The 24,840-nt window shown below is 43.5% G+C and overlaps 1 protein-coding gene across 1 annotated transcript in view; it reads left to right on the forward strand.

The window, feature by feature from the left end:
• Positions 1-24,840, forward strand: part of LOC124790129 (nitric oxide synthase, salivary gland-like) — a 705,692-nt gene that overhangs the window by 553,972 nt on the left and 126,880 nt on the right. The window contains 2 exon segments of the mRNA XM_047257705.1: positions 1,914-2,108; positions 6,646-6,740. Coding sequence (XP_047113661.1) covers positions 1,914-2,108; positions 6,646-6,740 — 290 coding nt within the window.

Genomic DNA, 24,840 nt, shown 5'->3' on the forward strand with positions numbered 1-24,840 from the left:
AAGTCGAAATTAGTGAATATGATTATCTTCTTCCAGGCGTGGCGATGTCTTGCGCTTTCCCTGATTTGCTAATATCCCGTCGAACTCGCCGTTAGAGTGCGTTGGGATTTCTTCAACGGTCAGGTCGATGCTCCTCAGTAGGTGAGCTCCGACAGAACTACCGTCAAGTCGCGGAGCGATACCCCGTTTTGCGTAGTAATATGAAACTGCGTTCTATTTGTTCCACATGACACTGCTACCGTGCAACATAGTTTGTTATATGCTTACGACCACTGCCGTAGGCCGTTCGAAATGCTAACGTTATCGTACCGCCTGGCGATTAGGCTACCACGTGCAACCTGCATTGCTAGAGGGTAGTCTAACCTGCAGCGTTGTTTCTCCCAGGCGACTCGCTGTTGCTAAATCGCTTAAGGCAAACACATGGACGGTTCCCACGAAAATCGCAAGGTCAGTTGACGTTATTAGGGGCAGAGCGCTAGTTAGGACTAGAGAAAGACAGGAATCGAAACCGACTCGACTGATTTCTTTATAAAATGTCAGATACAACAGTGTTACAGAAGAGAAGAAGATTAAATTGGCGGTACAATTATGGCTCCTATTCCAACTTCAGTTATGACAATAAAGACCACTTCCGAAGACAGTGAGTTCTAGCTCTTTCCATACCAGAGTGATAGACGATAGCTTCATTTATCACCTTCCCAGAAGAGCCATCGAATTGATGTCATTGTACCTAAGTCGTGATAAGTACACCGCCCCAAGCCGGAGAAGCAGTTACCAGCCGCCACGAACTCAGAGCGAATGAAGCGTGAGATTATTTTAAGTTTCTCAGAAAATTAGGGCTGATGGACGTCAGTTGTGATGAAAATATCAGTTCCTTACTACTCCGTAAGTACAAGAGAGGAATCGTAACTTTGAATCCATAAGAAACGTTCACAAACTACAAATCGTCACTGGAGCGAATTGTAGACACTTTCAGACTCTTTTCGTTCAACAGCTACCTTTTTTCTCGTCGCAAATCCTACTCTTTACGTACATATGATGGTAGTATCTGTTCCCGAAAGAACAGATACATTGATGACTGTGCAGCTTCTCTAGAATGAAATGATAATTAAATCGGCGGCAGGAGATCCCGGGTTCGAGTCCCGGTCATTTCTACTCACTGCGATTTTCATAAAATATCATGCAATCAACATAAAATAGTTTCTCAGATAAGATCACTGTCAACACACCTGGTGCACAAGTGTTGGAATTTAATAATGTAAAAGTAACAGTAACTTAGCGCTAAACATTAAAATAATCATACTTTTTCATAATAACATTAAAATATTTTCTCATTTTTTACCGGTTTTTGAAGATTCCATATTCCTTGGTCGAAACTGTCCATTAAAGAATTGTATATCTTAATTTTATGATGTTATTCCTAAAACTTACAACATTTGTACAATAACTTTACAAAAAATTGCCTTATGCCATTCTGCCCTTTGGGTGGAGCAGAACGGAAAATATGCAACCATTTCTTTAAAAAAACGTAAAAAATTCATCCCATACAGTATTAAGTAATTTTCAAGTAAAGTACCTTGGCTATATTACAAGGTGTCTTTTTTATACTTTTAGGAAGTGTTTTCGTGTGCTTCCTTATTGTGCAAAAATTGTTAAAGAAACTTACCTTCACGCAGGAAGCCCGTAACTAGTACTTACTCAGAACTAGGAAGTGTTTGTCACAGGCACTGTGGCCTTCACGCAAACTGTCGAGGTCGTCAGGCTGCTACCACTGAATGAGATCTTGATCACACCTGGTTCATGTTCTATCGGCTTTCAACACAACTGTATTGCACGGACAATAAGACCACAAACGGTCAGTTTAGAATGTGTACTGTTGTAAATTAGTAACTTACGTGCATTACCATCTGCAGGTGAGGGGCGTGACGATCGTGGATCACCACACGGCCTCCGAGAGCTTCATGAAGCACTACGAGAACGAGATGCGGCTACGCAACGGCTGCCCCGCCGACTGGATTTGGATCGTGCCGCCAATCTCTGGCTCGGTGTGCCCCGTCTTCCACCAGGAGATGGCGCTCTACATGCTCAAGCCCTCCTACGAGTATCAGGCAAGTGGTTGCCTTTGAAACTTCTAATACATATACCTTCTTCTCGACGACGTCTCTAGGCGGACTGGTTTCTTTTCTGTGTTACTCTGGTCTTCTGAGCTTCGCAGCATTCCATTACACCACCTTCCATCCCCATTCTGTCTTCATGTGTCACAAGTATCATAAGTATATCGAATCATGATACCTTACAGGACATCACAGAAACTAATAAGAACATAGATATGCAGTTCATCGATATAACTTATAAGGAGCTAAAAATTTTCTTTCAGTCACAACTACGAGAGACGTTCGGTATAACGTTTAATTACACGAAAATATGCTATAAAAACTATGGCATCGGAATGATAATGGTGTCAACGATCCAAACCTAGGGGTGTGGAGGTCAGCTCAAGAAGAAGACACTGAGGGCCGTGGCTACTGGGAAGCGATGTTGCTGGGATAGGAGCTTAGGGGTTTGTTAAATCCGCAGTCAGCGAATAAGAACGATTCTCAAGAAGTAAAAGAAACAAAGTTCATTTCCTGTAAATCTCTTTCCAGTGGTGACCTGCGGGCTGAAAGTCTAATTAAGAAACAATAATTCCACTGAAGGCCAAATTACATCAAGAACAATTAATTTCTGGCTAAATATGCTGCTAACAAAATATCCTTTTGCAGAAGGCCAATTCAAATAATAAGAACAGTTAATACTTCGACTAATTAGTTATGGTGGAAGGACAGTATTGAATAGTACTTAAACCAACTCAAATTATGCTGATGGCTGTCAGCGTAATGCCAGATAACGATAAGTAGGTCAGTTAGTGTTTCTCGAGTTGAACACCAATTAGTGACAGTCATTCTGGAGTTGGCCACCAACTAGTGACAGTCGATCTCCACAAGGGGCGAGAGAATTAGAGTCGGTGTAGCCACAGTTATCAATCAGTATTAATTGTAGGTCCAAACTGTTGATAAGACGTTGAAGGCCACACGTCTACTATTAATGCTCCGGAGTCTTGCGGTTCCCCGGAGGGACGAGTCCGTGGCGTAGCTAACGGTGGACTGCGACTCATCTTCCAGGATGCACTGTAGTAAGATCCCGATTATGCAACAGCTGTTGCTCTCGGCGCTTGGCCCAGACGCTTACTCGGTGATGACTGCCCTCTGTGTACTACTTTCAGTCACATGCTGTGAGTAAAAAGATAGTTCGTGTACGTCCTGACCTCTAGCAGCGCACTTGACGCTTCCTGGCAGGTGCCGGTTTGACCTGCAGACTGGGCCTTAGTCGGTGCGGTACGGTGTGCGCGGGCTCGTGGTCGAAATGCATCAAGGCTCATCAATAATATCCGTTATTTCCTTCGTACTTCGGGATAAGACACTGACCTTGTTAAACGATATGGGCTGCTGCAATACTTAAAACTACGTATGAAAAGGTGTGGTCAGTCAATATATCAAAGTACGTTGATGAAATGTTGGTCTTCTATGAGGATAAAAATAGTCCGAGGATCATGTTACACAACAGTCAACTCCAGACCTCAATCTTAGAGGTATCTGTTCTTTAAAATCAGGTGCGTATTGTACACTGAAGAGCCCAAGAAACTGGTACATCTGCCTAATATCGTGTAGGGCAACCGCGAGCACGCAGAAGTTCAGCAACACGACGTGGCATGGACTCGAGTAATGCCTGAAGTATTTCTGGGGGGAATTGACACCATGAATCCTAAAGGGTTGTCCGTAAATCCGTAAGAGCACGAGGGTGTGAGATCTCTTCTAATCACTAAGTTGCAAGGCATCCCCGATATGCTCAATAATGTTCATGTTTGGGGAGATTGGTGGCCTGCGGAAGTGTTTAAACTCAAAATAGTTTCCTGGAGCCATTCTGTAGCAATTCTGGACGCGTGGGCTGTCGCATTGTCCTGCTGAAATTGCTCGTCGGAATGCACAATGGACATAGATGCATGCAGGTGATCGAACAGGATGCTTACGTACGTGTCAGCAGTCAGAGTCGTATCTAGACGTATCAGGGATCCCATATCACTCCACGTGCACACGCCCCACACCATTTCAGAGCCTCCCCAGCTTGAACAGTCCCCTACTGACATGTATGTTCCATCGATTCATGAGGTTGTCTCCATATCCGTCCAACCAGGCAACAAGTCTCCAGTCATCAGCAGTCCAATGTCGGTGTTGACGACCCCAGGCGAGGCGTAAATCTTTGTATCCTGCAGTCATCAAGGATACACGAGTGGGCCTTCAGCTCCAAAACCCCTTATCGATGATGTTTCGTTGAATGGTTCGCACGCCGACTCTTGCTGAGGGCACAGCATTGAAATCTGGGGCAATTTAAGGAAGGGTTGTACTTCTGTCACTGTTGAACGATTCTCTTCAGTCGTTCTTGTTCCCGTTCTTGCTGGATCTTTTTTCGGCCGCAGCGACGTCGCAGATTTGATGTTTTACCGGATTCCTGATATTCTCGGTACACTTGTGAAATGGTCGTACGGCAAAATCCACACCTCATAGCTACCCCGTAGATGCTGTGTCCAATCGCTCATGCGCCGACTGTAACATGAGGTTTAAACTCACTTAAATATTGATAAGCTGCCACTGTAGCAACAGTACCCGATCTAACAACTGTGCCCGACACTTCTCTTATATAAGCGTTGCCGACCGCAGCGCCGTATTCTGCCTGTTTACATATCTGTTTATTTGAATACGCATGTCTATACCAGTTCCTTTCGCGCTTCAGTGTATTTCGGATGTTATTAACTATTCCCGAAATACGAAATGTTACTTCCTTCTAGACAAAAATGCTTTTCATAAAATCTTCATTTTTATCAGTTCTGTTTAACATGTGACTTGTAAAGCTATTCCGCTGTGTCTCGATCAGTGATTACAGCCTCTGCACAATATATGCTTTGTACATTTACTGCCTCACTTATCTTTCATGGAAATCGCACACTGTTATTTTGTATATCTGAACGTTTTGTGAAGCCTGTCCAACTGATTTCTTTAATCTGCTCAGCTTCTTTTGACAGGCAACCTCTACCTGTTTATTAGGAACTTGGCGGTCCTGCTTCGTGCGTTACACAATAATTCATGTCTAGAAACTGACTGTGCTATGCATCTATCCTTTAGATATTTGATTCTAGTTTCTCACACACACACGACGAATTTCCCTTTACACCTTTTTCATGGACGTGATTTCGGCTGACCACAATACTAATTGTGATTTCTGCTTGACTGACTCCGTCTTTATACCGTAACATACATACAAGTAGTCATCAGAATTTGAACAGAAATGTCAAAATCATGAAGTTTTTCTCATGTCCGTGGGGGACTCCTGCGTCCGATACCTCTGTCACAATGACGACTCACAGACAAGAATTTCAGGAGCATATTCATAAGAGGAAACAAGAGAACTGAAGCGTTTGATATGTGCTGTTACAGTAGGGTGCTGAAAAGTGGCTGAGAAGATAAGAAATGAAGTACTCCGTAGAACTGCCGAGGAAAGGAATCTGTGGATAACTCTGACCAGAAAAAAGAACAAGATGATAGGTCTCGTATTTAAGACATTGGATCAAACAGCTGTAGAGGGAAGATAGAGATTGGAATATATCAAACAAGTAATTGGGGTCTTTGGCAGGAAGTGCTGCTCTAAGATAAAGAGATTTGCAAAGGAGAAGGACCTTGACGCATCGTATCTAACCGTTGTGAAGACAGACGAAAAAAAAAAAAAAAGTCCTACGCCATCTACGAGAAAGGATCCCCTCGAGTACATTCTCAAGGCCTGACCTGCAGGTTTGTACTTTTGTAGCGACCCTTAGTGTCTTATACGCTCCTGTGAGATATCTTTGTTAGGTGTTAATCCGTGTCTTCGTTAGTTTTGCACATGAGACACAACGAAATTTGGGCGTTACGATCTGGTCACACCGTAAACATCTCACTGATGTCGTCGCATTCTGTATAATGAGCCATGCGATACCGTGTTTTATCGATCTTATTTTTTTATTTTTTTCACTGTAATATCGACTCGGAGTGGATTGCAGATTTTCTTAGAAATCAAAGTTGACGTACCTTATTTTGAAGACCTTTAACTCGCTACTCAGAGACGATGCGGTAGGGCATAATCAGTTACATCTAGATATGTCTCCCGTTTTATCTGCATACACACCACCCATACACTGCTCTAACGTGAGGTAAGTGTGCTTGTGTAAACATTTTTTGTTTTGGAAAGGTGATCTGTGCTATTATGGCGTATCAGTAGAATGTTTCTACATTATTCACATATTATTTTTTACAACCAAATGCCTCCTAATTTAGATGTTCAATAAAACAAATGTTTCCGCCTTCTTGAAAATTAATCTTAATCGGTAACCACCTCGAAGAAATCTCAAGCAAGGTCTTTGTGTTGAATTTCCCTTTCTCATTTTACTACCTCCTTCTTGACTCCTGCCCGCGTATTCTATAAATGCATTTCATACATTGTCGCAACATTGTCTACGTAAGTTACGCACCAACAGAGGCGCAGGATTGGTGGTACCATCATAAATTATCATTGTTACAGGAGCCAGCATGGAAGTCGCATGTGTGGAAGAAAGGACGGGATTCTGGAAAGTGTCGCAAACCAAGACGCAAGTTCCACTTCAAGCAGATCGCCAGGTGAGCTGGATATTTTACAGATGACAGTTGCATATTGCATAATTTGGACTAGGTAGATCTGTAATTCGCAGTTACCAGTCTGTATTCTGCACGCACGTGCCGTTGTATGTCACGAAAGAGTGAATCTCGGATACACGTTCCTGCTAAACATACATCATGCATGAAACCCATAAAGTAGCGATAGCATCAACTAAACCCCTATCCTGGCTTTTTGTCCCTTAATCAGTTTAAGCACTGGATAAAAAAATTAGGATTTTACCAATTACAAGTGCATCATTAATATGACAGTGGACAGTGTCAGGCAAAAGTCCTGACATAAACCACAGTTGCAAAGTAACACGTTTTCTATTATAATAACTCTATCTCTGAAAGAATTCTCGCACATTTGCGCATTTGCAGAAAAGACACAATTCGGTCACAATTCATGGCACAAAATGAAACTTGTGCCGCGGTTAACTGACCTTTTACTCTTTGCTAAACTGGAGGAGAGGTTGTAAATGTGAGCACTCTATTTTATTTTTGACTTTAAAGTACTTTCTTTTTTTTTGATATAATTTTTTTATTATTTTTATCCTTCATTAACAACTGTAACAACTACACTGAATGACGAGACGCAAAACGATTATTAATATGAATTTATTCCAGAGTCACAAAAAGACTCATAAAATAGCACTAGAAGAAAATGGTATGCAAATGTGGGCCCTCTCCAAAAAAGTCACAAAACATATTTTAAAATGTTTTCCTGGTGATTCTGCGTGTATATTAGCAAGCCATTGCAGCAACACGCCGGTGAGCACCTGAAGATGACTAGCAGCTGTCTCGTTGAAATACTGTGCAGCTTCCACAACATTGTCCGACGCGATGCCCGTGAACCAATGAAGCTACTTACTGTAGTATCATCTTCTCGAACGTCACTGTGCTATTACTTTAAGCTAACCATAAGAACATGAAAAGAAAAAGATTTGCAATCCTGGACAACCTACAATTCGGGCAGTAACCGACGAGACGTCCACACTAATTGAAAGAAATGTTACAGCTGCTCGCTGCTATTTTCTATGAACAAGTTGTACCGTCTACAGCACTGGCCGCAAATCTGCAGCATCTCTCAAACCCGGTTGGACTTAGTTACCTAGCTTATGTCTATCCAGGATCTCTTGAGCAGCAAATAGTCCTGCATAACCGTGAAAGAGAACACGTTACTCCCATATACAAGATGGGCAAAAGATACGGATATATAGAGGTACAAACTAATATCGTTGACGTCAAACGGTTGCAAGATCCTGGAGTATATTTTAATGAATGAAAAGCAAACTTCTTTCGACGAATCGGCACGGCCACAGCCTAGGCGTTTATTTGCAGAATGAGTTCGTTACACCACCGGCAAGTTCAACATTAATGCTGAAAACAATCCCCTAGGCTGTGGCTAAGTCATTTCTCCGCAACAAAGTTTCCTACGGAAACGTTAGTCACTCAAAGTTGAAAGTCTGCCATTCCTTTTGAAACTGAGTGTTCATATGTGTTGGACGTACCCTCACATGATGAGAGATTGGGACACGTAAAGCACCCAAGAATATTGTCGAATATGATCGTTTTGGTGGGCCACGTGTGACGTTGCGAGGAGGCATAATGTTACACGGGCGTGCTGGTCAAACCTTTGATCGCGGTTCACAACCAGGTGAACGTTACTGTGAAATTATAGTTCTTATAATTAAATTTTACCCCAGGCATTTAACTTTCTCTACTATAATGTTGGAATCTGAGGAAATGAATTAAAATTTGTGCTGCGGCCGGGACTCGAACGCGGGTCTTCTTGTTTACTTTACAGAAATACTGACCATTGCACCACACCATGGCAGTGTAAAAAACTAAAGCTCTAAGTCAATGTAATCGAGAGACCAATAGTGCACTTCCCATTGACTTAGAATCATGAAATTTGGCAAGATGCAAGTTTTTACAGTAGAACTAAAGGAAAAAGTACGAAAATTGTCAATTTGTAACTGTATCACAAGAAAAAAAGTTTTTTGTTATCTGACTGTCAGCCTGTCCGTGCGTCTATTAAGACCCCTTTTTCTCAGGAAAGGATTGACGTATTAGGTTGAAATTTATGTCACTTACTAAGGAATATTCTTCCTTGGCGGTGAAAGAAACTGAAGTTTCTAACTCAATACAATGAAAACATACGGAGATTTAGTTCACGTACTTAGATATTCGCAAACTCACTCATCAAAACCTATAGGGGACTTACCGTTGATATAGACTCATGAAATTTGACAAGAAGCAAGGTTTCGCATTACAAGTAAAGGAAATAATGCGAAAAGTAATAACCTGTAATTATACCACAGGAAAAAAAGATTTTTTCTCATTGCTTATCCGACTTCAAACATCCTCTAAAGTTTCCAGAATGAAAGTTTCACTCTGGAGCGTAGTATGCGCTGATATGAAACTTCCTGGCAGATTAAAACTCTATGCTGGACCAAGTCTCGAACTCGGGACCTTTGCCTTCAGCGGGCAAGTGCTCTACATCTACATCTACATCCATACTCCGCAAGCCACCTGACGGTGTGTGGCGGAGGGTACCTTGAGTACCTCTTTCGGTTCTCCCTTCTATTCCAGTCTCGTATTGTTCGTGGAAAGAAAGATTGTCGGTATGCCTATGTGTGGGCTCTAATCTCTCTGATTTTATCCTCATGGTCTCTTCGCGAGATATACGTAGGAGGGAGCAATATACTGCTTGACTCCTCGGTGAAGGTATATTCTCGAAATTTCAACAAAAGCCCGTACCGAGCTTCTGAGCGTCTCTCTAGCAGAGTCTTCCACTGGAGTTTATCTATCATCCCCGTAACGTTTTCTCGATTACTAAATGATCCTGTAAAGAAGCGCGCTGCTCTCCGTTGGATCTTCTCTATCTCTTCTATCAACGCTATCCGGTACGGATCCCACCCGGTGAGCAGTATTCAAGCAATGGGCGAACAAGTGTACTGTAACCTACTTCCCTTGTTTTCGGATTGCATTTCCTTAGGATTCTTCCAATGAATCTCAGTCTGGCATCTGCTTTACCGACGATTAATTTTATATGGTCATCCCAATATAAATCGCTCATAATGCCTATTCCCAGATAATTTATGGAATTAACTGCTTCTAGTTGCTAACCTGCTATATTGTAGCTAAATGACAAAGGATCTTTCTTTCTGTATATTCGCAGCACATTACATTTATCTACATTGAGATTCAATTGCCATTCCCTGCACCATGCGTCAGTTCGTTGCAGATTCTCCTACCATCTGAGCTACCCAAGCACAACTCAGAATCTGTCCTCACAGCTCTCATTCCGTCTTTCCCTCGAAAGGCAAAAGACCCGAGTTCGAGTCTCGGTCCAGCACACAGTTTTAATCTTCCAGGAAGTTTCATCCTGGAAAGTCTTGGAATCCCTGGGACCGATATTTTGCCAGTATCAGTGACGATATCAGACAAAAATTGTGGAAGGTCTCGGTTCCAGGAATGAATGAACTGTTTTTATACATAATTACGTTCGTACGGAACCCTCAGTACACGCACAGGGCCAGTTTTTGTGGATGAAGATGCGCGACCGCATCGAACAGCGCAGGTGGAATAGCTCTTGGAACGAGAGGATATTCGGTGAATGAACTGGCCTGCCCGTTCCAACGATTTAAGTGTCATCGATCACGTTCGGCATGCGTTGGGAAGACGTGCTGCAGCATGTTCACATGCAACAATGAACATTCAGCGGTTTTCAACCGCGCTGGTGGCGGGATGGAACTATAAACCAAAACAGTCCTTTACCAAACCCGTGACCAGCATGGGAGCACGTTGCTAAGCATACGATGCCATCCGTGGCCATCACTCATCTTATTAAGAATGATGTGCTACCTGTTGAAATGTCCAGAGGATCATCGTAACCTGCGGCGACTTCAGTCTACTTATTACTATTGGATAAAAGTGTCATTTCTGTTCATCACATTTCGTATTTCTTTCAGTTACCTCTTCTGTACTGCACTGTAGCAGTTTTCTCTGTATGCACTCGAAGTTCCGTCGAGCTATGTTACTTGGCAACGACGTATCAGGCGAAAGTTCCTTTCCTCCTTAAGTTTTGCATGTCAGTTTATATGATCGCACCAATTTTGTTGTGAATTACATAACATTTAGACTTTTGGTCACGATTTAGAGCATTTTGTTGGCCGATCACGGGTCTGTCACATCTCCTCGTAAAGTGGGTTCGGGGCAGCGTGGCAGGTGACCGCTCAAAATCAAGTTTCGGTTGTACTGCTTCTCTTCTGCTGACTATGGTTGCCGCTGTTTGTCTGCCTCATTCCGTGGATGTACTGGACCGACTCCTGTCCCCTTCTTGCATGGTTGTCCATGTAGACGTTTCCCTTGCAGTCGTTCATGTTTACAAATTTTAGCTAGTCTTGTGGGGTCTATGCATTCCACATGATCCAATTATATTTTTCTTGTCTCTATCCATTTCTTTATTTTTTATTCCACACCGTTTCCTTACCGACACAACTGTTCATTTTTCTCACAACGTTACTCCTTGGATCTGTCTTATTACCTCCATTTCCACAACCATTAACTTACCTTTCTCGTTTCTGCTCCAATTTCTGTTTAACATGTCAAACAGGCCGCGTCTTTGTTCTACATATTTCTGTTTTCCCCTCAGTTGTCATCAATTCGTTCCTTTATGAAGTATTTTGCAGGCATCCAGCTACCCTTACTCCCACCGTCACTTGATTTATCACTTCCACCGTCACGTCTATGCAGCACGTGCTTTGGACACTCTTATTTTTTTGTTGTACTGCCCTGAAACTTGAATCTTTTATTTATGTCACCATGGCATCAGTTTCATTTTCCTTCGACATTCTACATAGCGTTTAACTTTTTTTTCCTTTTCTTGCTTCGCAGTGTTCGTGACGCTTTTAATTACTTAATGGGAAAAAAGTTTAGGTCAGAGCTGTTAATGTGCCGTTCGACAAAGTTGTGGTCTAGCGAGGCGCAACGGCGGGTCCTGTTCGGTGCGCAGCTACTTGCTGGGTTCCGAGCTCGATCGCCGCCAAAGTTCTCCCTGCACGGCCGAGCCGAGCTTTACAAACTTGCCGGAGTGTCTCTCTTACAGAGTGCTCCAAGCACTGCTTTGCTTCCCACGATTTTCTCTGGCGCACCGCACGCAACGCCCTCCTCCCAGTGGGAGCTCCCAAGAAACGAAGAAAAATGCGGTAGTGGGTATATGGAATTCTAGTGGTGAAGTATTCGTATGTCATAGGCCATTTCTCTAACCCTAGCCTTCCTCAATAACAGATCGTAATAAGTTTTGGAATATTGGCGACTTAAACTTTGCTTTTTGTAAGAATAGGCTGCATCAACAAGATTGTTAGTTTGGAGCCACAGCAACTTGCTAGGGATGCTCCTGTTGGGGTGGTATGCTCTTGACTTTCTCCAACCGATGATCTGACTTATCTAGAAATTTCGCACTACCTGGTACCTTATCAACAGTATCAGGACACTAGATGTCACGTGAGGTGGGGTCGCCATTGTACAGGACGATTCAAAAAAAAAAAAAAACAAAAAGAGATTCCGCCTGTTTATTACAGACAAAGTACACTAAAGAGCGAAGAAACTGGTACACCTACCTAATATCGTGTACGGGCCCCGTGATCACGCAGAAGTGCCGCAACACCCCGTGGCATGGACTCGACTAATGTCTGAAGTATTGCTGGACGGAACTGATACCATGAGTCCTGCAGGGCTGTCCATAAATCCGTAAGAGCACAAGGGGATAGAGATCTCTTCTCAACAGCACGTTCCAAGGCATTCCAGATTTGTTCAATAATGTTCATGTCTGGGGAGCCTGGTGCCCAGCGGAAGTGTTTAAACTTATAAGAGTGTTTCTGGAGTCACTCTGTAGCAATTGTGGACGTATGCGGTGTCGCACTGTTCTGCTGGAATTGCCCAAGTCCGTCGGAATGCACAATGTACATGAATGCATGCGGTGATCAGACAGAATGCTTAGTATGTGTCATCAGTCAGAGTCGTATCTAGACGTATCAGGGGTCCCATATCACTCCAACTGCACACGCCCCACACCATCACAGAGACTCCACCAGTTTGAACAGTCCCCTGATGACATGCAGGGTCCATGGACTCATGAGGTTGTCTCCATACCAGTGCACGTCCATCAGCTTGATGCAATTTGAAACCAGATCCGACCGACCAATCAACAAGTTTCCAGTCATCAACAGTCCAATGTCGGTGCTGACGGACCCAGGCGAGACTTAAAGCTTTGTATCGTGCTGTCATCAAGGGTACGACATTGGGCCTTCGTCTCCGAAAGCCCATGTCGGTGGTGTTTCGTTGAATGGTTCGCACGCTGACACTTGTTGGTGGCCCAGCATTGACATTTGCAGCAGTTTGCGGAAGGGTTGTACTTCTGTCACTGTTGAACGACTCTCTTCAGTCGACGTTGGTCCCGTTCTTGCAGGATCTTTTTTTTCCGGCCGCAGCGATGTCGGAAATTTGATGTTTTACCGGATTCCTGATATTCTCGGTACACTTGTGAAATGGTCATACGGAAATATCCCCACTACATCGCTACCTCGGAGATGCTGTGTCCCATCGCTCGAGCGCCGATTATAACAGCACGTTCAAACTCACTTACATCTTGATAACCTGCCACTGTAGCAGCAGTAACCGATCTAACAACTGCGCCAGACACTTGTAGTCTTGTCGACCGCAGCGACGTGTTCTGCCTGTTACCTTATCTCTGAATTTGAATACGCATGCCTATAACAATTTCTTTGGCTCTTCTTTGAATGAGAGACAAAAGATATTGCAAATGTCACTGATTGGAGAAAAGTTTATAGTTTTATATTCGCACAAACAGTATACCGTACTCTCAACATGAGAGCTATGTGTTGCTCGAGAAACGAAGATACGATAGCCCATTTCAATCTACACACGGATCAACGAGTATTCCCACAGATAAAAGTCGTAAGGTGTAAGGTCTGGTGACCTGGGATGCCAAAACCAATGAACAAGCAATTGTTGCTCACCTTTTCCAATCCAACGTTGTAAGATGCTGTTGTTAAGATAATGCCGCACCACAAGGTGAAAGTGAAGTGGGGCGCCATCAAGCATTAAAATGAAATCATTGATATCTTCGTGTAGTTGAGGGAACAACCAATTTTGCAGCATGCCCAGGTACGACATTCCTGTCACAGTTTCCCCCGCAGAAAAGAAAGGTCCATAAACTTTGTGAACAGAAACTGGCCGGCCGTTGTGACCGAGCGGTTCTAGCGGTTCAGTCCTGAGCCACGTGGCTGCTACGGTCGCAGGTTCTAATCCTGCCTCGGGCATGGATGTGTGTGATGTCCTTAGGTTAGTTAGGTTTAAGTAGTTGTAAGTTCTAGGGGACTGATGACCTCAGATGTTAAGTCTCACAGTTCTTAGAGCCATTTGAACAGAAACGGCACGAAACACATTCAGTATCTGTAAGTCTCTTTCATGTTCGACGGAAACGTTAGGATTCTGTGAGACCCAAATTCTTACATTATAGCGGTTTACATTACCCGATAGATTAAACGTCGGTTCGTCCGATAAGATGAGTCGTTGTAAAGGGTGTCCTCTGCCATGTTCTGGAGAACTACAACGCAAAATTAGAAACTTTGTGTTACGGTCACCGGGAAGCAATTGCTGCAGTAACTGCAACTTGTAAAGCTTCATATGCAGGCGTCGTTTCATAACACGCCACACCGTTATTTGAGGAAGTTGAAGTTCCTGACCTGTCCGTCTTGTGAACGTCCGAGGAATCCTTGTGAACTCAGATACGCTCGACATTTTCATCAGACTTGCGGGCCGAACAGTGATCTTCCTGCTGCATATGCAACCAACTTCCTAGAATTTTGTATGCCACTCATAAATCTGCTTGCACAGAGGTGGCTTCTTGATAAATCGACGGCGGAATGCACGGCTATCCCCGTCGGAGGTTCGAGTACTCCCTCGGGCATGAGTGTGTGTATTGTCCTTAGCGTAAGTTAAGTTATATTAATTAGTGTGTAAGGCTAGGGACCGATGACCTCAGCAGTTTGGCCCCATAGGAACTTCCAAATTTTTCCTCGGTCTGGCAGGAAGTTTCGCCTCCGGGGTGAGTTACGAGCGTCGACTTCTCTCCAGGCCCCAGCGTCCACATCGCTCCCTTCTCTAGTCTCAGGTCTTGAGGAAGAATTGGCCGCCATTCCTCCATAGGCATTGACACCTCATTGGAAGTGTTCCCAGCAAGAGAGGGGCACGCTTGACTTTCAAAGCGCTACCAGTAGTCCAGCTAGCACAGTGACTGCACGTAGGGAATTAAAAAGTAAGGGTATAATGTTCGATCCGCCCCACATAACCCACACATTACTGTAGTCATTGTTAAGCGAAGCTTGATGTGGTGTAAATAGCGGCGCCACTGTACAGATGCTGACTGGAATCTAGTGGTCTGGATTCATGAATCATACTATACCCTGTGGCAAAGTGATGGAAGGGTTTGGGTTTGGCGAACTCCAGGAGAACCTCTCCTACCATCAAATGTTCCTTCTCTTCACAGCCCAGCTTTCCTCAAAAAATAAAAAACAAAAAATAAACACATCTTCATTGGCGCAAGTTCATACGTGTCAAAGCAAGTATCTTCTTAGAAAGTGCCGACGTGAGAAAAGCCAGGAAATCATCGTGAGGAACAATTAATTTTAAAACATAATACATCTTCACACTACAGTTCAAAACAAGTGTTAACCTACCCTACCAAGATATTATGACTTATTTTTAAGTCGACTTCAAAATGATACTTCCTACCTAAACTAGACGCCGACAAGACATTATTCACTAAAAGCAGCTTATGGTGGGAACATGAATTTCTTCATTACAGAATGCAAATTGTATCGTAATCATGAGTGTTCGATATAGTGATCATAACAGAATTTTTTAAGGGATAAGCCCTTTTTAATTAATTAAACCAGGTAAACGGATTCGTTATGCTCCACCCACTCAGCTCTCCGATGATAGCCTGCCACATTGTATATTTGCGTTATGTATTTTTAAAATGAGGTGGTTAACTGCAGCCTCTGGAAACGGAGTGCTACAAGCTGTATAAAGAAACATCAACTGAGAATAGGTGTGCAGGAGTAAGTGTGAGTCTGGACGGGATAGACAAGGTGTGGGCACCTTTAGAACGCACTCAACTTGATTTGCAAACTAACCAACCGGTCTTGGCGAAGCGGAGATGTTTTCTCTTGAGAAATGCGTCAATTAGGACGTAGGTTCACAGAGGAATCGGGAAGAGTGCAGATGCTAGCTAGAAGCGTGCGAGAGCAACATAAACCTTGTTCCTTGAACTGGTCGCTCCTCGGCGGCGGCAAGCAGTTTTGCTTCACTATTCTGACGTAGTAGAAACTCAGACCTAAGGCGCAGTAGGGCACTGAAATAAATCCAAAGACAAAAAGCGAAAATTTGTGCCGGACCGGGACTCTAACCCGGGTTTCCTACTTCATGCGATCAGCCGCCTTAACCACTCGGGCCATCAGAGCAAGCATTTTGTCCAACTCAAATTCTCAACGTGTGGCTCAGTACACACTACATGGAAAGAGTGCTCGGATAGACGAAGCTAGTCCCCACCCGGCACAAATTTTCACTTGTTACCATTGGATTTATTTCACTGCCCGATTTCGTCTGACGTCTGAGTTTCTCTTACGCCATCTGTATGTACGGGTGCTGAATCAAAAATGGAATCTCTTCTTTCCGACAAGTCTGGAAAAACAGAAACTACATACATTATTTTCCCTGCTGGTTGCACACTTCGAGTGCATATGGGTCAGGCGCATCGCCAACACTTCGTGGAAGCAAACAACCTCTGCTGAAGGGGCGAGCTTAGCTGGCACGTAGTCCACACTGAAATAACACAAGAAGGTAATTTTTAAAAAAAAATTGTTTGGGGTAGTAATTGTACTGGCAGGGCTACCTGCATACAATATAAAAAACGGCCACTATCGGAAGAACTGAGGTTAGAACATCGTCTCCAAGTTGGAAAATAGCATGCACAACACTAGATAATTACATTATTTCTGCGAAGGAAAATGAAAAATGCTCGACAAGTGTCGAGCTACGCTCATAATCAGTCTACTTTCTATAACCCTGCTTATTTGAATAATATGCGAATTGTCCAGTCTACATACGTGATTTCGTGAACTAGGATAATATCTAGTAATTGTATTTTATCTTTCGTGCTAAACAAGATCGCACACGTTTTATTCGTATCAGTATTTCATTATGAATTAAATTAAGTGTGCACTTGGTTTTGGAAGGGTATCTGGGGGCGAGGCTCATTATCATCATATTTATCATCAATTTACTGTCAAGTCTAATACTCATCATTTTGTTCACGCATCACAAATGTTACAATAGTGATAAGCACTCAGTACGACATTTTCTGCCTAAATTCATTATGAAGGATTCTATGCGTTGGTAGCTTTAGTTTTGAAGGAGCGGTACTTTACACTCTAGTGTCTTTAGTGTGCGCTAGTCAGTTGTTAACCAGTTGATAGCATAACAAGCCAAAAATTAGTTTATAATAAACAAATATTAGTGTTTTTCTTTATTTTATACATTACAGAATGGTTCTTGAAAACCTAATACTGTAAAAACAGAAGTTTTGTTTGCTATAAAAAAACACACAATTTTATTATCCACACAACACGTTTCGTGAAATACTTTCGATTATGAAGTTCGTTTTTCACGTATTATGGCATTTTAAGCGTTTTGTTTGCGATGAGTGAGCTGCTGCGTTATTTTGATGCCTTTCCTGTCGCGTAAACAAGCGCAGCTTGTAATTGCAGACATATCTTCCCTATAGATAATGGCGAATTAGGAAGTATCTTTTACTTACGGATTTCTTGTTTTTCTCTTGTTTAGAAACTCACACACAGTATTCACGTCTTACCCTGTTCACAGTACACGTTAAAAAGAGAAACAAACATAAGCAGATATCTTACACGTTATCAACATAAATACGATGTTACAGATCTTCCACAGAACACGTACGATATTTTTTAATGCAGAGTATTTATCATACGTAACCTAAAACCATTTTTCACCTTTATACACTACGTAAAACGATTATCACTTTTTTGAAACCGCATAATGGTCTCTCACTGCGATGTATAAGTTTGAAATTTGGCACAAAGGTGCCTGGTCCATTACTCTGTAATGCTGCAAAAGCATAGCTCCATGCGACGTCATCCTATGGCTTGGCAACGCTTCAAGCTCCAAGGTGTCGACTAGGTATGGTGATAAAATATCGATATTTCCCCAAAAATCATCAGTTTATACCGGGAATATTTCCTTTCTCGATATATCGACAATCGACATCATAATGGCAATATTGAGTCCCGATATTTTTTTTAATATTATATTTTTTCGCAATTTTCAATAAATATTTGGAATGGTTCTTTTGAAAGTCTATTGGAACATAAAAAAATGGTTCAAATGGCTGTGAGCACTATGGGACTTAACTTCTGTGGTCATCAGTCCCCTAGAACTTACAACTACTTAAACCAAACTAACCTAAGGACATCACACACATCCATGCCCGAGGTAGGATTCGAACCTGCGACCGCAGCGGTCGTGCGGTTCAAGACTGTAGCGCCTACAACCGCTTGGCCACTCCGGCCGGCTTGGAACATAATTTTACTTGCACTGTGTGAAGGAGTCTTACTACTTTTTGAGTTTTCATCACGTCCAGAATTTTCGTCTAACTGTGTGAAGCAAGTATAGGTGGCACAAAACAAGAAGTCCAACTGCACTAGAGGGTGGCGGTGAGAATGGAATAACAAGATTTCCGATGTGAAGAAATAGCACATCAGTTGCATTGAAAAAAGTTTTAACGCAGCTAGTTGCTGAAAATAATGAACAAGAATCTAAATGACAAGTCTGGTCTTTGCGGCAGGTGGAGACCTGTGAGGGGAAAATCAGACGACATTGGCGCTCGGCGTTACCAACAGAAGCTGGAACTATTAGCTTCACCACGCAATTTCCCTATATCAGAGTGATACAAAAAAGTTTATTTCGATATGCAGCCAGTGAGAGGTATGAGAGGTTAACTGGAATGAACTCTTGCATGTCAATGCATCATGTACAAAGTTGTTAATTAAGAACACAACAGTCGACCAAAAAATTATTGTAATACAAACTTTTCTTCTGTACAAAGTCTCATTACTAACTTACAAATTTTCAAATTAAGTGTTTTTCTTTCAGTTCTTGCTCTAAGGGGAACAGGGTGGCTGCTAGCTTTTTGATGTACAGAATACCTAATAATAAATCAATTCTTAATTACACAACTCCAAAACCGGCAGTATAGTTACAATCTGCAGTCGATATTTTTATAGGCCGCATTTAAATTTCTTTTCCTTCTATATATCTATAATTTGCGTCGTCAAGTCGAGGGCAAGAAACGATATGTTTGTACATATCGATAAATCGGATTTCCGATATTTTTTAAAATATCAACAGTTTTTGTATAAATTTCCTTTACTTCACGTCTATGGTCACGAATTTTTGTCATCAGATTACTGGTTTCGGATTATAACAGCCATCTTCAGATTTCGGTACTTATTGCTGCTTCAGTTTACAGAGCCTTTTGATTCTGTCGTAAGCCAGACATGGAAATAGCTTCACAATCTGTGAGATGGTTGCGAACTGAACAGTGACCGGAATATACAATAAATTCTCTTTACTACACGTCTGTGGTCACAGATTGTGAAACAGTTCTAGTGTCGGCACATTATTAAAAATGAAGACAGCTCGGAAGTTCATGTGAGCTGTAATGTGGGTTGATGATGTCACGTTGGAATCAAATTTCACACAGTTCTGCCCAGCGCCATCGTGGACGTGTCAAAAAATTAAAAGGTCGTCACACCCCATCTTACCCAAATTTCGCCCCTTCTTTTGATGCCTCTACGATGGTGGACAGAACAGCGATATCTAGGGCTGAAATAACGCGGTAAGGGATGGCCCAAGGAAATATTTCAGACATACCGTCGTCTCAGACTCGACACGACAAACTCTCAGAAGATTACACAAAGTGTGTCAGGTAAGCCATTCGAAGACCCTTAGGTGGCAAGTAGGCGCAAGGCATCTATTAGGGTGTCCACAAGTTTCTGACGGGTACATTTTTAGCATGCTGCAAGAGGCGACTATTGGGAGAGCGGAAGTGGAGTTGATTCTGTCTCATGAGGAACTCTCTCAGTTCACTCCTTGCCGGTAGCCAGTTTTCCTTGGATAGATGGTAGTGACCTGTTGTCGCTGGTAAGCACAGTGAAAGAAGATCCAGAATTATTTATTTTCATAGAAATACAAGTAACGCGCCTCAGAAGAATAGCGTCGTAAGCGGCCTTAAGCCCCCTCAAGGCAGGTGACACAGCACACCTCGTTCCGGCCGGCTGCTGCAGTGGTGGTTCGCCGCCTGCGGTCGCCCCGGCACGGTCTGTACCGCGACGCCGCGGCAGTGAGTGACGGCAGCGCGTATATTAAACATACATACGCCGTCTTGGGAGGTGCTCTGTTCCCTCCCACTCACCACCCTTCTTCGTCATCCGCCGTACTGCCATGACGGTTGCCGTGCAGCCGTGAAGTTAGACGATAGTGGCCTGCCGTGCTGGTAGGCCCTATTTAGTCCGCCAGAATCTCAGGAACGATGGTGTCCTTGCAAAAAAAGTTCTCGGTTTACTTGCCGCGTCAAATTTGGGTAACATCCCAAGCTTTCGATGACTACCTCCGTCATCTTCTTCAGGGTAAAACTGACTGTCGTGGACCGGTGAGGCTTCCGCTTTTATAAGCAGTGGACGGCTTCTCATTGGCTGGATGACGTCACGGCGAAAACGGCGCGTACCGAAGTGGCGGCCTCTATATCCATAGATTTTCTTTGTGCGCTTTACCCAAGTTGCTTGCAGTGCCATCCATCGCAACAGGCGGAGAACTGCGAGGAATGTGAGAAGTCTCTCTCTGCCCTCTTTCTTTATCAACTGCGCGCTTCCATGCATTGCTGAGTGCATAACCGGAGTCTGTTCAAATTATTTTCACAGAGTCTAATTTCAACTGCTTCCCTGATGACAGAGTCCCAATAGTTTGAAGCGTGAGCAAGTACTCTTGTTTCATCGAATAAAATCTTATGTTTATTTAACAAACTGTGCTCAGCCACCGCTGAATTTTCTAGATACCTGTTTTTCAAGTGACGCTGATGTTCCACACAGCGATCGGCAACAGTTCTTGTAGACTGGTCCACATAATTTTTGCCACACTCGCAAGGAATGCTGTAAATTCCCGGTACTCTCAGGCCGAAATTATCTTTCACGGGTCGCAACATGTCCTTAACCTTCCTGGGTGGCCGGAAGACTGGTCTGATTCCCTGCCGGCTCAGGACTCTGCCGATCTTGCTGGTCATTGCACCGCAGAATGGTAGCCGCGCGATGTGTTGGTCCTCTTCATCTGTTCCTGATGGTGACCTGATTCTGTTAGGAAGGAAAGGCCTCCGGATCCACCTATCTGCAATAGAGGCAGACTATGGTGTTGAACTCTGCGACTGGTGTTTATGGCGAGGTAGCCACCTCTCCCAGGAGCAGCTGTCGTTGTCCGTAACACGCAGGAAATCTACGATAGATTTTTGTCAGACTCCACTTACCTGCAATCACGGAGTCCGGTGCGAACGTCATGTATGCCATCGATCCATCTGACGGACTGCCTCACGAGCTAAACTGCTGAGCTATTTATGGAGTTAAATGTTTACCTGCTGTCATTCGTTTTGACTGCATAGGCCTTGTTGTTACGAAGACATCAGTGGTTTTCCTTCTGCCGTGCTTGCTTAATGAGTTTGTTGTAGTATAGGACCGGTTCGTAGAAGCTCATGGTACCGTTCGCTGCCTTCGCCTTATTTCGTCACATAACGAAGGTGAGGTGACCGTGTTTGGCTGCTCTGACCCACTACATTCTGCTGAAGTCTCCTGCCCGGATCGCCAGAAGCGCCGATGTTGTATTTTACCCTGACTCAGTCTCGGTAGCGAAATGTTTTCATTGCGCCTGCTTCGTGTCGACATTGCCAGCATGTAGCGAGATACTTTTGCTCTGGGACTGTGAAAATTTTACCTGATGCACTGCCCCATCCAAAGCTGGCGTACAACAGTGTTCAACAACGGTGCATGGGTGTCACGGACAGTGGTGCAGAACTAGGGCGGTCTTACAGAGAGATGGTTTGCCGTCTTATTCACCCACATGTCAATGTTGCACCCATCCGTCATCACGTCACAAGACGATGCGAAACAAGAGGTTGAAGAAACATAAACACACTTCGCTGCTTCAGATCACGTTCAAATTCCGTCGAATGGTTTTGAACGGTCCCGTTTCCAGGCTGTACACCAGAGCAAGAACTGCGGTCGCATTACACTACAAAGGGCTCACATTACGTTCAATGGAGTTGCGGGCCCGGAATGTTCTTAAAGCAAGGTTGTATCGTCCGGGAGGTGTCAACAGTGTCGGAAGTTATCAAGGACGTTGCCGTGTTGCTCTTCGCACTGCGAACCGTGGTTTTCAACAGCGAGATGTGTGGGGATCAACGCCACAAGGGAAGGAGTGGTTTCATTGAAACCCTTTATGCCACCTCCTGAGGGCTTTCCGTGTCGATTTTGAGCGTCGACGTGTCCGAAATGTTTTCCTTGGCCACCCATAAGGAAACCACGCGATTTCAACGGTGGGTTTCCCGGTTCTGAGAAGAGAAGGGATGAAATGTGACGGTGTGTGTGGACCTTCCCTTGTGTGACGCGTCCACGATGGCTTTTGGCACAATTGTAGTGAAATTTGGTGCCAATGTGACATCATTAACCCACCTGAAACATCACATGAACTTCTGAGCCGTGGCCTTTATTTCCACATGTTCCGACACCTCGCTCTTAGAGCGTTGCCGAGCGCAAGGGAGACGTCGCAGGACGCACCAATACAGAGAAAGGTTGTAGATACCTTATAGCCAAAGTTTAAACTTATGCGTCGAAATGAGCGACAATTACGGGGTTCAAAAAAGTGATGCCTTTTTTTTGCGCAGTGTATTAACTACTCGTGCAGTTACTTTTGTTCGGTTCAATCCCGTCTCCAGCCATCCTGATTTAGGTTTTCCGTGATTTCCCTAAATCGTTTCAGGCAAATGCCGGCATGGTTCCTTTGAAAGGACACGGCCGATTTCCTTCCCAATCCTTCCCTCACCCGAGCTTGCGCTCCGTCTCTAATGACCTCGTTGTCGACGTGACGTTAAACACTAACCACCAACCAACCAGTTACTTTTGTTGTTGTTGTGGTCTTCAGTCCTGCTACTGGTTTGATGCAGCTCTATCCTGTGGAAGCTTCTTCATCTCCCAGTAACTACTGCAACCTACATCCTTTTGAATCTGCTTGGTGTATTCATCTCTTGGTCTCCCTCTACGATTTTTACTCTCCAAGCTGCCCTCCAATATTAAATTGGTGATCCCTTGATGCCTCAGAACATGTCCTACCAACCGATCCCTCCTTCTAATCAAGTTGTGCCACAAACTTCTCTTCTCCCCAGTCCTATTCAATACCTCCTCATTATTTATGTGATCTACCCATCTAATCTTCAGCATTCTTCTGTAGCACCACATTTCGAAAGCTTCTATTCTCTTCTTGTCCAAACTATTTATCGTCCATGTTTCACTTCCATACAAATACTTTCAGAAACAACTTCCTGACACTTAAATCTATACTCAATGTTAACAAATTTCTCTTCTTCAGAAACGCTTTCCTTGCGATTGCCAGTCTACATTTTATATCCTCTCTACTTCGATCATCATCAGTTATTTTGCTCCCCAAATAGCAAAACTCCTGTACTACTTTAAGTGTCTCATTTCCTAATCTAATTCCCTCAGCATCACCCGACTTAATTCGACTACATTCCATTATTCTCGTTTTGCTTTCGTTGATGTTCATTTTATATCCCCTTTTCAAGACACTATCCATTCCGTCCAACTGCTCTTCCAAGTCCTTTGCTGCCTCTGACAGAATTACAACGTCATCGGCGAACCTCATGGTTTTTATTTCTCCTCCATGGATTTTAATACCTACTCCAAATTATTCTTTTGTTTCCTTCAGTGCTTGCTCAATATACAGATTGAATAACATCGGGGAGAGGCTACAACCCAGTCTCACTCCCTTCCCAACCACTGCTTCCCTTTCATGCCCCTCGACTCTTATAACTGCCATCTGGTTTCTGTACAAATTGTAAATAGCCTTTCGCTCCCTGTATTTTACCCCTGCCACCTTCAGAATTTGAAAGAGAGTATTCCAGTCAACATTGTCAAACGCTTTCTCTAAGTCTATAAATGTTGGAAACGTAGGTTTGCCATTCCTTAATCTAGCTTCTAAGATAAGTCGTAGGGTCAGTATTACCTCACGTGTTCCAATACTTCTACGGAATCCAAACTGTTCTTCCCCGAGGTTGGTTTCTACTAGTTTTTCCATTCGCCTGTAAAGAATTCGCGTTAGTATTTTGCAGCCGTGACTTATTAAACTGATAGTTCGGTAATTTTCACATCTGTCAACACCTGCTTCCTTTGGGATTGGAATTATTATATTCTTCTTGAAGTCTGAGGGTATTTCGCCTGTCGCATATGTCCTGCTCACTAGATGGTACAGTTTTGTCAGGACTGGCTCTCCCAAGGCTGTCAGTAGTTGATTCAGAATGGTTCAAATGGCTCTGAGCACTATGGGACTTAACAGTTGTGGTCATCAGTCCCCTAGAGCTTAAAACTACTTTAACCTAACTAACCTAAGGACATCACACACATCCATGCCCGAGGCAGGATTCGAACCTGCGACCGTATCAGTCGCGCGATTCCGGACTGAGCGCCTAGAACCGCTCGACCACCACGGGCGGATCAGTAGTTCTAATGGAATGTTCTCTACTCCCGTGGCCTTGTTTCGACTCAGGTCTTTCAGTGCTCTGTCGAACTCTTCACGCAGTTACTTTTATATTTCACTATTGTGATAGCAAATGTTGTTTTATAGC

The sequence above is a fragment of the Schistocerca piceifrons genome, chromosome 1 (assembly GCF_021461385.2).
Source record: "Schistocerca piceifrons isolate TAMUIC-IGC-003096 chromosome 1, iqSchPice1.1, whole genome shotgun sequence".
Taxonomy (NCBI): domain Eukaryota; kingdom Metazoa; phylum Arthropoda; class Insecta; order Orthoptera; family Acrididae; genus Schistocerca; species Schistocerca piceifrons.